The 16435-nt window shown below is 31.8% G+C and overlaps 2 protein-coding genes across 5 annotated transcripts in view; one reads left to right on the top strand and one right to left on the bottom strand.

Moving 5' to 3' along the window:
* Window positions 1-5855, bottom strand: part of LOC118204173 (torsin-1A-interacting protein 1-like) — a 41586-nt gene extending 35731 nt beyond the window's left edge. Inside the window, exon 1 of one of the 2 annotated variants that reach the window (XM_035376501.2) lies at window positions 5650-5855. In XM_035376501.2, the coding sequence (XP_035232392.1) occupies window positions 5650-5673 (24 nt within the window). In that variant the 5' untranslated portion in view covers window positions 5674-5855. The remainder of the gene's footprint in view (window positions 1-5649) is intronic. The other variant, XM_035376500.2, reaches the window with a different exon arrangement.
* An 883-nt stretch (window positions 5856-6738) lies between these two features.
* mRpS23 (mitochondrial ribosomal protein S23) overlaps window positions 6739-16435 on the top strand; it is a 73708-nt gene continuing 64011 nt past the window's right edge. The window contains exon 1 of one of the 3 annotated variants that reach the window (XM_035376498.2): window positions 6739-6931. In XM_035376498.2, the coding sequence (XP_035232389.1) occupies window positions 6912-6931 (20 nt within the window). In that variant the 5' untranslated portion in view covers window positions 6739-6911. Of the gene's footprint in view, window positions 6932-6960; window positions 7075-16435 lie in introns of those variants that run through there. The other 2 variants (XM_035376496.2, XM_035376497.2) reach the window with 2 other exon arrangements.

Raw genomic sequence — 16435 nt, 5'->3', positions numbered from 1 at the left:
TTCTAACCAAAATTATTTGACACGAGTCCACATACACAGCGATATGTTTTAACTTAAAAAAAAAAAAAAATCTACGAATGACACAATCTAGACTACGAACGAATCTATGAACTACGCACTATGAACTCGCTTTAATAAATTAACATAACAACAATAAATTTCAAAGAATACCATGTATACAGCGTTCTCTTTCAACTTTAAAAAACATCTATGAATTGCACAATTTAGACGGTATGCACTAATCAACAAAATGACTAAAATAAATATCAAACAATTCAAAAAAAACAAGAACGACAGAAATTCATTCTAAAAAACAATGAACATAAGATTCTACAAAATAAGAAGAATAAAAGGAACTACTCCGATATGCGCCCTCAACGCGCCCACGCGGCATATTACTGTCTAAATGTTTTGTCTACATTTCGAACTTTAAGCCTAAAATGTCTCCAAAAACACGGTTTTCGCTAATGCAAAAACCACGTTTTCAACACACAATTTAAGCTAAAAATCCGAAACAAAAACAAAAAATTTAGATAGCAAAACTGTGAATTTTCTAACCAAAATTATTTGACAAGAGTTTATGTACACAGCGATATGTTTTAACTTAAAAAAACATCTACGAATGGCACCATCTAGGCAACAAACTAATTTACGAACTATGCACACCTCGCTTTAATAAATTAACATAAAAACAATAAATTTCGGTTGATCTTTACATTATGGTAACTTGGCGTTTTTTTGGCGAAAATTTGGCGACCAACTCTCCTACAGCAACCCTCTATTTTTTTTCCCGCCCCCATTTTGTCTTCACGAAGTAAAGACATGTTTCTTTTCTTTTTATCTACTGAACACTTCTTCCAACAATCTACTAGCCGAATTACACTTATGCTAGAAATTTTATCTAACAAAACTGCTTAATCATGACAAATATTCACTGCAAAATTGGGAAAAAGTGCACAATACCATACTCCTTACGCGTTTTTCAAAATAACACATAAACCATGTACACGTCGACTTATTTTTACTTAAAAAAAAATCCCAGAATTACACAAAAATGGCATTGCGCACACTCTTCACTATATCCATGTACACTGCTTTTTTCTCATAAATTAGAAAAATTTCACGAAAATACATGACAATTTTCTCAATCTTTAAACCTGGTAAAAAGAACATATATGAAATTACCTGATCGCGAAAAAGTATTTACCCTTTCCAAATATGAACATTTTCACATATAAAATAAATAAAATATCCAAAAACTTTTACCTCTAAATCATCTATTACACTATACACGTCACCAACGAATTCATACCGCAAGCATTACAAATACTTAGTATCAAATATTTAGATTATTTCCATGCACGTTTACTTCAACTTAAACGTGTACCAAATTCCTACAAACATAAAATTCACAAAATAACTATCATTTAATTAAAATATCACTAAACCATGTACACGCCGACTTATTTTTACTTAAAAAAACATCCCAGAATTGCACAAAAATGGCATTGCGCACACTCTTCACTATATCCATGTACACTGCTTTTTTCTCATAAATTAAAAAAATTTCACGAAAATACATGACAATTTTCTCAATCTTTAAACCCAGTAAAAAGAACATATATGAAATTACCTGATCGCGAAAAAGTAAGGAACATTTCCACATATAAAATAAATAAAATATCCAAAAACTTTTACATCTAAATCATCTATTACATTATACACGTCACCAACGAATTCATACCGCAACCATTACAAATACTTATTGTCAGATATTTAAATTATTTCCATGCACGTTTACTTCAACTAAAACGTATACCAAATTCCTACAAACATAAAATTCACAAAATAACTATCATTTAATTAAAATATAATTAAATTCAAAAACACTACTTAAAATATAAATGAGCACATACATTAAATTAATACATACATAAATACCCATTTTGAATTCACTTTAGTTACGGCCATGGGATCCAAAAATTCACGAACACTGTTTCACACAACACAGAATAAAGCCAAATACAAAATTTCCAGATTTTTTCCCGATTTCCCCCCTTTTCCGATTAAAGAACCGTAATTCGTCCATTAATATCACATGACATATCCCATGATCTCTCATTTCCCTCACACAAAATAATGCGTAATCGGAACTGAGTACTGCTCACATTATTACCAAAGTGCCAGGTAGTAACCTTTATCGCCTCCAAAATGTCGCCAAACTACCAGTTACCATATTGTAAAGATCAACCTAAATTTCAAAGAATACCATGTACACAGCGTTCTGTTTCAACTTTAAAAAACATCTACGAATTGCATAATTTAGACGTACGCACTAATCAACAAAATAACTAAAATAAATTTCAAACAATTAAAAAAAAACAACAATAACGACAGAAATTCATACTAAAAAAACAATGAACATAAAATTCTACAAAATAAGAACAAGAATAAAATAAAATGCACTTACCATTAATGCTTTTTCAAACAACAGAAATACCAATTTCATACCGCCTTTAACATACAGCCACGTAATCACTATCGTATTTATATGACAGCCAGACACACTATCCAGAAAATTCGTATTATGGTTCACAAATAAGTAAAATAACAAATAATCACAAATCCCTACTTCTATCACGCACAGCCACTAAAAATAATCTCCCATACCTTCTTTCTATACCTCCAAATACCCATTGCCCCTCAACAGGATGGCCACGACGATATTTCCTTATGCCGAACTTCAATTCAACAATTTTCACCATTAAATCTTTCTCCCCTAGCTTCTCAGACACAAAGCATCACGGGAACCAATGAACTCCAGCGAAAGATTTTTCAACGTCAACAGGGTTGCCATACAACACGCAGTCGCGCCAAAAACCAGCGCAGAACACATATCGCCACATTTGGTGAAATTAGGGCGTATATCAGAGTTGTACCAAATAAAATAAAATGCACTTACCATGAATTAATGCTTTTTCGAATAGCAGAAATACCAATTTCATACAGTCTTTAACATGTCGCCACGTAATCACTATTGTATTTATATAACAGCCAGACGAACTATCCAGAAAATTCATACTATGGTTCACAAATAAATAAAATAACAAATAATCACAAATCCCTACTTATATCATGCACAGCCATTACAAATCTCCCAGACCCTCTTTCCACACCTCCAAATACCCACTGCCCCTCAACAGGATGGCCACGACGATATTTCCCTTTGCCAAATTTCAATTCAACAACTTTCACCATTTTATCTTTACCCCCTAGCTTCTCAGACACAGAGCATGACACGAACCAGTGAAAGATTTTTCAACATCAACAGGGTTGCCATACAACACGCAATCGTGCCAAAAAGCAGCACAGAACACATATCAACACATTTGGTGAAATTAGGGTGTATATCAGAGTTGTACCGTATAGTGGTTAGGGAAGCCGACTGTAATACCAAAAGGCCCAGGTTCGAATCCCAGAGAAGGCATGATTGTATTTGTCCATCCCCCTCATAGGAGGCAAAGGTTGACCACCTATTAGGCACTTTCATAATGAAGCGACCACTGCTTCTGGCCTTAATAGTGGCGAATATCTGTGGATTGGGCCCACCTTTGGGAAAATATATATAAAAATTATTTACTAATGGATTATTTAGTATAGTATTTCTTTTCATAAAGGTAGTTAGAATTCTAGTGAAATGAAGTAACTTATAAGCATATTTAAAAAATTAATCTTGAATTTTTTTTTTAAATGGAAATATCAAAAATGAATTGAATATATATATATGCATAAGATTTGATTGTTGAAAGAAGCCAACATATTACTCAAATGGTATCAGCAGGTAATGGCTAACTGACCAGATGTCAAAATGACATATATGCAATCATAACATTTTAAAAAATGTATATGTACACAGGTGACAAATTGTTAATCCTACAGATCTTTTCATGAACTAAATGAACTGCTGGAATCACAAAGAGATCAAGTCATTCTTTTCTATTTTTAGTACACTATACAGGGTGTTTTTAAGTCATGATACATATGTTAAGGGGTTACAGAACACAACTGAACTAGCAAAAATCAAACAACTTACAGCCAAAACCCAAATGGTAAGGCACTAGGTGAGATGTCCAGCATCATGAAATAATGAGAAAGGAGACAGATTGAAAGAACATCATCAAAATTTAAAAAAAAAAAAAAAAAAAATTAAAGGTTTTACGGAACAAATGAGGGTTAGAGTAGATTGAAGGATGCCCCTTGAATTATCGCTAGGTTGCTGTGTCATTTATTGCCAAGTTGTTGTTTCATTTATCGCCAAGTCGTTTCATTTATGATAACCTGAGTCGTTGAATACTATGAAAACCCTATTATCACGTAATTGGTTGTGTGACTGCAGTGAATTTGGATGATGGGAAGGATTTTGGATAAGAAGTATGTTATTTTGCGATTGACATGGTAAAACGGCTGAATGTTACAAGATTAATTTGAAGTGTCTGCATGATTAAGAACGAAAGGGAATAAAACATCAACTGACTGGTGTGTAAATGAAGGTTTACATAGTTGCCATTATAAGCGCCCTGTTTGTAGGAAGGAAATGCTTATGGTCGAACGCCGGAGAATATTTTTGACTCATTTTTGCGAATTTATGTGGTGATGCCAATATACAGATTCTAGTTCAGATAATTTTAAGAAGTTTTTGGATGCTGTTAAGGAATTTTGTTTGACTCAAGACAGAGAAATTTGTAAATAAGTTAAGTGGATATTTCCTTTCTGTAGTGCTAAGATGAATTTCCTTTCTTATGTTATTTCATTGATTTAAAATGTATTTTATTGAGATTATATATTTTTTTGTTAGCTGCTTCTTTCCCACAAAATGGGAAAAACAAGAAGAAATGAAAGCTAACAAGTGGGGAAAAGAAAAGAAGAACAATCACTGGAGCTTCGGAACTCCAATTTTCAAGAAAGCTATTCTCTGAAGAGTCTTTGCCTCCTATGCTATAGCTGGGCATATTAGAATGGCCTTAAAGCTTTGGTATCCTATCCTGACGTACTTCACACATTCCACCCAGTGATATCCCCGCCAAGATGAGGCAGTACAGCACAGAAATGAACAGAAGTACATAATTAACAGCAGCTGAGCAAGATTTACCCACCCCTTCATGTTTTCAACAATTATACATGCAGTCCCAACATGCCCATTTGCTTTTTACCCACCTGTAATTTGTACAGCGAAACGACGGAAACTGCTATATTAAAATTTAAATTATTCATTATTTTAGAAGACACAATTTTTTTTTTTTTTTTTTTTTTTGTAAAACGTGTTCTGAATGAAGAATTTAAATCCGGTGTGGAATATTAGAACAAATTGAGTATGAAATCGAAGGAGTATTAAAAAAAAAAAAAAAAAAGAATGTGTTAACAAAAAATAGAAACTCATTCTAAATTTGTGGGGGAAAACTAAAGAAAAAGCTCTGAAGAGTTTTTTCATTATTCTTCAAACAGTCAAATGCAAATTATTTTAAACACTGGTATATATATAATTCAATGAAATCTGTAACTAAATAAGCGCGTATTTCCTTGTCTGGTTTGTTAAGGAAATATTCGCCTGGATCTAAAATATATCTCATGAAAAATGCAAGCAAAGTTTACCTCTTCTCTTGAATCCGGTTTCATTCAAGCTACACAAACCTTTGCAAGAAGTAAAGGCAAATTTTCTGCAAAAGCAAGCAACAATTTCTAAAGCTGCTGCTTCATACAGCTTTGATAATTTCTTCAATGTATACGAAACATCACGCGCTTGAGGTTCTCATGTTCAAAACGAAGTGTCTATATGTCCGACAGCGCACAATAGCCAAAGAGAGTCTATGTACATATTCTTTACAGTAGCTCCAAAGAATTTGGTTACCTCATACGCAGTAGAAATGCTAAATGTCCGACTAGTTGCGCAGAGACTTGTTTCCGGATGGTTGTACGTAAAGATCCTAGGAGGAGCCTTAGTTGTAAGTTGACATTTAAATTCGGTGAATTATGTTGTGTTTACCTCAATTTCGTCGTAAGAATTACATATGACTTTGTAAATATTTAATTAATTCTCCATACAAAATTTTGCATGACACGGCTTTTGTGTGCAGTAAAGCAAATTTGTGTTTATATACTTATTTACCCTTTTTTTATCAACCCTCGTCTTCATAATCCGAAATGGTTAGGTCCGTCAGTAGCTACCTTCAAAATAATGTTCTAGACATCTCGAGAGGAGAAACGGCGAATTTCGAACATTTATTGTGGTTTTACGGAGCACGGGAGGGGGGTTGCCGATACCCCATGCTCACTTTCGTGTTGGCCCGTCTTCTAAAGTAGCACCTGTTATCTCTCAGTTTTAGTCAATAGAGTTCAAGTCGCATCATTCTGTCTTTTCCTCATTTGATGTATGATAAAGAAATGCAAAGACTTCAAAAATTTAGTATTGCAGTCTATATAATAATGAAAAATGCTATTAAATTCTTTTTCAAGCAAATCCTATGTATTTGGTTTTTCTTTGCTCGTTACTGAATTGGAAATTTTCTTTTCAATCTGTGGTCTGTCACCCGCTGCTACATCTTGTAACGACATTGACCTCACCCCTTTCTCTTACGCCGCCGCTAGCGCGGACCTGACTCTCTTTTTCTTCCCTTCGATTTAGCATTTTTACTATGCATGGGCTCAAGGAGGTTAGAATTGCATGGGCTAACCAAAGAATACATAGAAATTCTTGGGGCTAACTGTCCGACATCGGACGTGTAGACACTTCACCTCTCTTTTTTATTTCTCACGCTGTGGGCAGAAAGACTTACGATATCAAAAACGTGAGACTTTTGTTTCAACGAAAGGGGCATTGAATATCCGTAGTTTTATGCAAAGCTGAAGTTTTATGCATGAATTTTCCTGACTATAGGTATATAGATATAATGAAATTTCTATCTACTCTCAAACATCTGAATTAAAAGACGATGTGTCAGAAGCATAGAAAATTTAACGTGTGTGTAGAAATTATTCGTACAAGAGTGGTTTCGGGAAAGGGCTTAATTCTATCGAAAGGTAATAAATAATAATATTCTTCAAAAGGTAATAACTAATAAAACAAACTTTAACAAATACGAGTGCAAAAACTATACGGAAAAGATATTAACTAAAACCGTGGGAATTTATGGGCACTTAAAAAGTATTCGTGCATTTAAACAAATGCAAAATTTTGGTAGCATTCTAATTGATTTAGTTAGTTTTTCGTTGATAACTGACGTCATTTTTCTTGAGAGTTATATAAAATGACCGGGTGTAACTTTCAATGTGGTATGAAATGTAAAATTTTAATATGGTTCATAAAGGTAAAGAAACTAGCGTTTCTGAAATAGAATTCATCATAAAGCTTTGTAAAGGCGGTAAATTGTACAATGAAATTTCAGTTTTAGTCTGCAGACCATGTTCAATTGTCAATCGATTATTCAGAAGTTTATTAGCTCTTGAAGTGCTAGTTCAGAACGGCCGTAAGTACGTCTGTAGACAGACAATTTCTGGTGCGTTCGTTGCAGAAAGATACAAAAGAAAGTTCTCCTAAGCTTACAGCAGAATTCAGAAACATGGGAAGAGCAGTATCCATAAGTACAATTCAGATAGCTTGAACAAAACAAGGTTTCTATGGCCATGTTGTGAGACGAAAATTCTCTGTGAGTGAGAGCAATCAGAAGTAACAATTATCCTTCACCAAAAAATGCATGAATGAACACCCAGAGTTCTGGAAGAACAATTTGTCACACAAAAACAAATTCAGTATTTTTGAATCGGATGGGAGGCGAATGGTATGGAGGAAACAAAATACAGAAATACATCCAAGGCATTTACTTCAGTGAAGCATAGAGATGGAGGCAGGTTTGTTTGGAATTGCATGAGTGCTTCTTAGGTCGGTAATTTAATCATCATTAATGACATTTTGGGGATGTTTCCTTAACCGGCACGAAATTTCGGATTTGTTTTCATACTTGATAATGATGACTAAATTACCAAGCATACAGCCCTAAATACAGTGCTCTGGATATTATATAACACCCAAAAGTTTAGGAAATTTCCTTGTCAGTCACACGACCTCAATTCCATGGAGAATTTATGGGAAATTTTTGATTAAAATGTTAGGTCCAGGCACATTTCCAATAAAGATGAATAACTGCTCTTAAGCAAGAATGGGAGTCCATGTCTAGCTCAGAACAGCAAATTTGATTGAATCAATGCAAAGGAGACTCGAAGAATTTATACATGCTAAAAATATCTTTATCTATGAAAATATTCAGCATTATATATAATGTACGAATACTTTTTACACCACAAGATAATGGATTATTTTTGTTTTGCAAATGTCTTGTATGCATGCATTTATGTTATGCAAATTTCACATAGAAATATTAAAGTATATTTCATTATATATATTTAAGTATTTATCAGTGAGGCATATTTAGATCATAACATTTACTGTATGAATAACTTTCTACATTCACTGTGTATCTTTTTAAAATAACAGTGTTATGCATCATATAACTGCATACTTAATTTCATTTTTGCTTATTATATCTATTTCAAATATATAGTAGCATACTTGATAATTTATTTCTGAGTTTTTTCATACTGTAATATTAGAAATAGTTTTTTCTGACTTTAACTCTTCAAGTAATTAAGCAGAGCAAGAGAAATTTTAAAGAGATTTCAGATCTGAACACATGATATTAAAACTATTTATGCAGTTAGTAACTTTACTAAAAACATTGTACATTTACTTTAAAATGTTTACAAAGAGGAATTTGTATTTACTTACAAAAGGGAAAGTTAAATTTATTGTTTTTCTAAATTTCGGAGCAAATTACAATTTAAATTTGTAATTTGCTCCGAAATTATCATATTCTGATGATTCATTATAAACGGCAGTTGGATGTAGCTTTTGACTTTTTGAATATTTATTTATTAATAATGCAGATATATATAAAGATCTGAATGCAAACTAAGCTAATCTTGTTATTTAATGAATAATTTTCAGTATCTTTTAAAGGAAAGAAATGCAAGATAATCCTTTGTATTTTAAAACGTACTGTTGCATTATCTGAACTGTGACAAAATGATTTTCGTCAAAATTGGGCAAAGGGCTGTTTCATCATAGAAGGCAACCTATAATTTTATGAAAATGTCTTTTATTTGACGAGACTTTGAATAAAACAAATCAAAAAAGCAATTAGATTTGCATATCAGATAGTGGCAGTCTGACCAAAATAAAGTTGTAACTCGATTTTTGATCTCTGTGTTCATGGGACATGCAACAGCTGCCAATATTTTTGAAAGCTTTCAAATGGCAGTTAAAAAATTAGGTATAAAAAAGCTGCTACAAATAAGTATGGGTGGGCCAGCCATAAATTGGAAGTTTTATGAAACCCTTCAACATGAATTGGAAAAGGAATATGACATTGAATATGTATCTATTGGTAGTTGTTTGTGGCTTGAATATTTTGAACAATGCTTTCTGTAAAGGAAAATACACTACAAGCTGTGATATACCTTCTAATTTAGGAGCACTTTACTATCTATTCAAATATCTTCCAACATGAAGAGAAAATTTTTTAACAGTGAGTGTGCTTAAAACTTTGCCATTGAAATTTTTTAACCATAAGTGGCTAGAGAATATACCAATATGTTTGCATGCTTTTGAAATTTGGTAAGATATAAAAGGTCATGTCAAGCTTATTGAGAATGGAAGATATGCAAAAATAACTTGCAAATCATATGAAATAATGACAGATGCAATTAAAACCAAATTAATGCCTGTAAAATTCCTTTGTTTCATTTGTGTGGCTGAATTGTTCAAACCCTTTTTGGAACTGTACCAAAGTGATGAACCATTTGTTCTTTTTTTTTTTTTTTTTTCTTTTTCTTTTGATTTACGCAAATTAATAAAGCAACTTTTGCAGCATTTCAAAATTATAAAAGAAGAGTACATTTTAAAATCAAGTCATCACTGAAATATTCGTGTTGCTTTGATTTTTCTGAGAAAGGATTTGTTAATGAAATAAGCAAAATTGGTTTAAGATTTAGAGGTGATATGCTCATGCAACAGCTATACACTAAAAAAGAAATCATGAATAAAGATTACCTTTCTCTTAAATGTGACTTGCAAACTTTTATTTTACAGCTACTTGAAAAGCAGATGGAGTCCAGTTAAATACAGTACAAAGTCCGAAAGCCAGACGTTCATTATCTAGGATGATCTAAAATCTGGACCTCAAAACCACCAACAATGTTTTTCTCGTAGGATTTACACATGTGCATTTGATTCCCCCCTCCGTGCATAATAAAATATCTGAAGAGTCCCGATTCTTAATTTCACTTCGGCACAATAAAATACCATGTTATTGAAGACATGATCAGTAATTTGGCTCCATTGCTGCGTATCTGCTTTTGCATACATCTCAAACCGAAACATTCCACATAGATACATCGTTGATCTGACGCCAACTTGGCGAATTATTATTTATTATACTTTCCTTTCATCACTGCACATTTATCAAAACGTGACAAGTTGAGTAATGACTCATGTAGCGATGCGTAAACAATTCTTTTATGTTAATAATCGAACAATAAAGAGTATGGTAACCTTTGATGTTGACATTATGCTTGGGGATGATTATAGATTTAAGTTAAATGTGCTAAAAAATGTTGACAAGGAAAAATTTATCAAAAACTTCTTTCCATATGCCAAAAATGGATTTTGTTGATGATACTCATAGACCCAAAGATTACATTTAGGGCTATTAGAATTAAGAATAACTGATTTGTTATGCACATAAACCCAGAACCAGCGCCAGGGTTCGTATGGCCATACCGAGCTGCAGAATTTAGGACCCACAAAGACTGCATCAGGTGATAAGATATCTAGCACCGGCCCTCAATAAGGCTTAAGTATATGGTGAGAATTTATTTATTCAGAACTCTGATAAGCATATGCAAGAAATAGACATAAGTATAATAAATAACTAAATTAATACAATTCAGGCTTAATTGTCTTAATAGAAGCGAGATAAAATTTAGCAGAACAACTTGTCGTTAGTCGTCAAGCTCATGATGCATAGCCAAATATGTATAGTGAAGGCTAGTTAACTTTTGATGATGATAGCCGCTAATGGTGAAGGTTTTCGGATATCGCAAAACAAAAGTGAAATTTTCCAATAAACAGATTTGTTAAGAAAAATGGAGAAGTGGTAATAATTGAAGATGATATAAAAGAAGTTGTTCATTGTGATGACAATGCTTCTCAATCATTACTCAATTAATGAATGGTGAAATCTGTAGTGTGGTTCTTCAGAAAATACTGCTACCGATAATGAAGAAAGTGACAGAGAAGTTACCGAAAACAAGAAAATTTTTATTGACGAGTTAGTCTGAATTCTCGAAACAGCAGTTACAGAACTTCAACAATGTAACTAAACAAGAGACTATATCTGTCTACAGAATTAAAGAGAAAGTATTAGCACAAAAAAAAAAAAAAAAAAAAAAAAAAAAAGGAGCAACTTAACTTACATTGAAAGAAATGTTTAATAAGGTAAACAATTAAATATTAAGCTTTTTTTTTTTTTTTTTTTTTGTAAATTTTTATACCCTTTAGTTCATAAACACTTCATTATTTTATAAATCACGATTTCATATTTTTAATTTTATAATTTCTACATGCCATCTTACTAGATTTAAACTGATGATCTAATATCCAGAAAAATCCGGAATCGCTGAAGTGCCGACAAGTCTAGATTTCGGACTTTGTACTGTATTTACTATTTTGAAATGTTATTTCTATGAATCCAAAGTATTTGGCGCAAAACAGCACAAAAGTGTACTGAAAAATGAAAAGTATACAGTCAAAAGTCGTTAATCCGGACTCATCGGGACTTCGGCGATTCCGGATTATCGATTTTTCCGGATTATAGATCATCAGTTTAAATCTGGTAAAATGGCATGCAGAAATTAGAAAATTAAAAATATGAAACCGTAATTTACGAAATAAAGAACAATTATGATCTAAAGGGTATCAAAATTTACAAAAAAAGAAAAGCTTAATATTTATTTGTTTACTTTATTTAACATTTCTTTCAATGTAAGTTGTTTAAGTTGCTTCGTTTTTTATGTGATAATACATTCTCTTTAATTCCATAAACAGACATAATTTCTTGTTCAGTTACAAAGTTCCGCTTTTCAAGTCCTATAATTGCTGTGTCGAGAATACCGACTAATTTGTCAATCGAAATTTTTTCGTTTTCAGTAACCTCTGTCACTTTCTTTGCTATCGGAAGCGAATTATAATGACGAGGCATTTGATTTAAATCATATCAAAGGCGAGATGAAATACTACATTGAGTAAGCAATTATAAGCCAAATAAAATAAAAACATCTGCCCTTAAGATAAGGATAGTGCTGACAGATCAACTTCCAATTCAATGCACGCCGCCGCGACGTTAAAGATAAACAAAGTTTAGATAAACTTTATCCATTTTTTGCAGCAATTCCACTTTTTGTTTAATGGACTCCGAAAGATACTTTCGCTTTGTATATCCTTTACATATTAGTAAATATATATCGGAAATTCTATTTGACATAATCGAAAGTGCAAGCTTACTTTTATAAAATTGCTCTAACAGTCTGCAAAAAATAATAATCCGGATCCAATTCGAAGATTAAGGAACAACGCAATCTACAACATTAACTGAAATAGATAATTAGATAATTTTAGCTTAGCTTATCCCGTCCGTTATACATTAAACGCGCATTCGTAAACGTATTTTGCGCACGCGCACACGCAAATTAGCAGCGGAGGTCCGGATTATAGATCATTCCGGATTATGGGTGTCCGAATTAACGACTTTTGACTGTATTGATGCATTTTTTCCATAAAGGTCATATTGCAGAAGAAGAATTCAATCACATTCTTTTGAAATATTCTGATTTCTTCAAAAATGTTGTCCAGCCAGACCTAACAGATTTTAGAACCTATGATGTGAAAAAAAATGAGATTACATTATTTTTTGCACACATTCATTAATGCAAAATGCCTTAAGTTATGAGAAATATTTAAAATAATCTTTATTCTTTCCCATAGGCAAACCTCTGTTGAATGAGGGTTTAGTATCAGTAAAAATATAGAAACTAAAACTCTGGGGGAAAATTCATACATTGCCCAGCGCATAGTTTTTGATTATGTGAAACATACTGGTGGGATACACAATATATCAATTAACTGAAGAGATGAGAGCGGCAGCTTCATCAGCTTATTTACAGTACCGGTTATATTTGGAAGAACAGGAAAAAAAAAAAAAATTATTCAAGATCAAAAAGAAAAACAGAATCAACAGATGAATTGATTTCTCTTAAAAGAAAGAAAACTCTCTTAGAAAGAGAAGTTAAAGTGCTTGAAAATAAAGCAGATAAACTTGCTGAAAAGGCTGAAGTTACAAAAGACATCTTTTCAATAAATCTAATGAAATGTTAAAAACTATTTGTAAAAAACAAACTCTGTTAACAGAAGATTCAGACATTAATGAAAAGAGACAAAAGAAAAATCAAAATAATATTATTCATTAATAAGCATAAATCTTTTTTATGCTGTAAAGCAGCAGTTCTCCACCTTTTGACTAATGCTTACCATCTAAACAAAAAATTAAAACTTTAGTAGCACTCTTGAAGAAAGCTCAGATCTCATAAATTTATGAGTGTTAGAGAAAAAACTCAATCAGTATGCTGGGGTTTTAATTTTTGAATTTAACAGTTAAAAATACTTTGCTTCTTTGCATACACCTATTTTTCTCGTGCGTACCACCAGTTGAGAACCCCTGCTGTAAAATACTTTGTATGAATATAATAAATATAGTTTATTATTAATTATTTTCCTTATTTTTAATTAAAAGTTCATCATTAAATCTTGTAATATAGTTTAGTTTTGTATAGGGTTCTCCCCTCTCATTGTAAACTAGTTCTCTAAATAATTGTAATTGATTTCCATGGTTGAGTAATGCTGATTTTCTGTTAATAAATGCTGAATTTCTCACATTTTAAATTACGGTTAAGTGTAGTTTTTCTTTTAAGGTTATGCAGCTGTGTATATATGTAATTAAACAGGTGCTTATTCTTTTTCTCGTAAAATATGCTTGAAAAGTGCTTATAGGTGCTTATTTTAACTAAAATGTGGCTACTAACCCAGTGAAAATTCTGAAGGATTTTTAGTCCAAAGGGATTTAAGTCCTGAAGGACTATTACTTTCATTTAGGCATTTTGCGTTGGACTCCTATAACTGCCGGTTCACTTTTCAAACTGTTGCCACATTATATTTGAAGAAATTAAATAATGAAAAATCTGCAGAATGTATGTATATTTCTCTCATTGTAATAAAACAACAGTATCTAGAACCATATGATTTTGAATGACATAATCCTACTGAGAATATGGGCATTTGAAATTTGGAATTTTTTTTATTATTGATTTTGTATTTTGTAAAACTTAAACGAATTTTTGAGTAACAAACTCAACGATTTAAAAGCAACAATGGCAACACTTCTACAGGGTAAAAAAACCTTTTTATCTTCAGCGCATCGGACTGTGTATTGGAAATTCTAAAGATATGCTCATTTTAAAATCATTTTGCGACATTGCTATTGAACTAAGTTTTATGGTTTAAGTGCAAAGAACATGATATTTAATAAATAAACACAAAACGTTAAAAAAACTCCCCTTTGAACGTAATTTAAAATCTGAAACATTTCAGTTTTTTTTTTTTTTTTTTTTTTTTTTTTTTTGTAAGTTAAAACGTATCGCTGTGTACATGAGCAGAAGACTGGGGAAAAAAGAAATTTAAGTGCTTTATTGTGCATGTTTGTTGCTTTTTAAATTTATTTAATATGTTTATGTAATTTTCAGTGTTTCATTACAGATGTTTTGTGCATTTTTAATTTTGTTAATTGCTAGTTTTGTGTAATTTTCAATGTGGCATTTTTTTTTAAAATGGGTGCTGTTTTTCATGTATTAGGTTGGCATTATTGGAAGATACTTTACTTTTATTATTGGAAGATACTATAGTACTTTTAAAACTTTAAATGTTATAAACAGTATAACATTCATTAGTTTAAAATAGTAATAATATTTATTTAATGAATTTTTTTGAACTTTTCATGGATATTATTTTCAGTATTTCTACAGTTTCTTAGAACATTTTAACATCATCAGAATGAGACATTAAACTTTTATTTTTTGAATTTATATGATCCTTGTTGATGTCAAAACACAGTTACAAATGTCACATTTTCACTTTGTTGGCCAAGTTTTGACAACAAAACTAAGATGAAAATTATAAGTGTAAATGTAGCAAACCATAATAAAATTTAGTTGTCTTAATTGTTCATTGTTTATGATTAGAGAATCACCATTTCCTTCTGAAAAATTTTTATGGAGGCTTATAGAGTTCTTTAGAACTCTATCAGCTGCTATAAAAATTATTCACAAGGGTCAGGATATTTCAGTTGGATTGTGTTTCTTTGAAGGGTTAGGGATGTCCTCTATTACATATCAGTTTACATTTTTAACAATAAAATAACTAATTTCAAATGTAGAGATTCTTTTTTATGAGTATAGGTGAAATGTTTGCCTAATTATGCCTGTAGAATTTTGGTTAATCTTTGGATTATGGTAACTTGGCGAAAATTTGGCAACCAACCCTGCTACAGCAACCTCCTACATTTTTTTTTTCGGCTCCATTTTGTATTCACGAAGTAAAGACAGGTTTCTTTTTTTATTTACTCAAAATATTTTCCAACAATCTGCTAGCCGAATTACGCCTATGCTAGAAATCTTATGGAACAAAAGTACTTAATCATGACGAATATTAACTGCAAAATTGGGATAAAGTGCAGAATCGCAAACTCCTTGCCGCGTTTTTAAGAATGGCACATACACGGTAACCATATACACGTCGACCTATTTTCACTTAAAAAAACATCCCAGAATTGCACAAAAATGGCATTGTGCGCACTCTTGACTTTATCCATGTACACTGCTTTTTTCTCATAAATTAGAAAAATTTGCACGAAAATTTTGTGAATCTTTAAAGTCGGTAAAAAGGACATATATGAAATTCCCTGATCGTGAAAAAGTATGTGCCCTTTCCAAGGATGTACATTTGCACGTATAAAATAAATAAAAAATTTTCGGCCCCATTTTGTCTTCACGAAGTAAAGACACGTTTCTTTTTTTTTTATTATTTACTCAACATTTTTTCCAACAATCTGCTAGCCGAATTACGCTTATGCTAGAAATTTTATGGAACAAAAGTACTTAATCATGACAAATATTAACTGCAAAATTGGGATAAAGTGCAGAATCGCAAACTCCTTGCCAC

Source organism: Stegodyphus dumicola, chromosome 5 (genome assembly GCF_044657685.1).
Source record: "Stegodyphus dumicola isolate Sdum_Otavi_A_Nest chromosome 5, ASM4465768v1".
Taxonomy (NCBI): domain Eukaryota; kingdom Metazoa; phylum Arthropoda; class Arachnida; order Araneae; family Eresidae; genus Stegodyphus; species Stegodyphus dumicola.
Note: the sequence above shows the minus strand (reverse complement) of the source record. Positions and strands in the feature narration are given on the sequence as shown.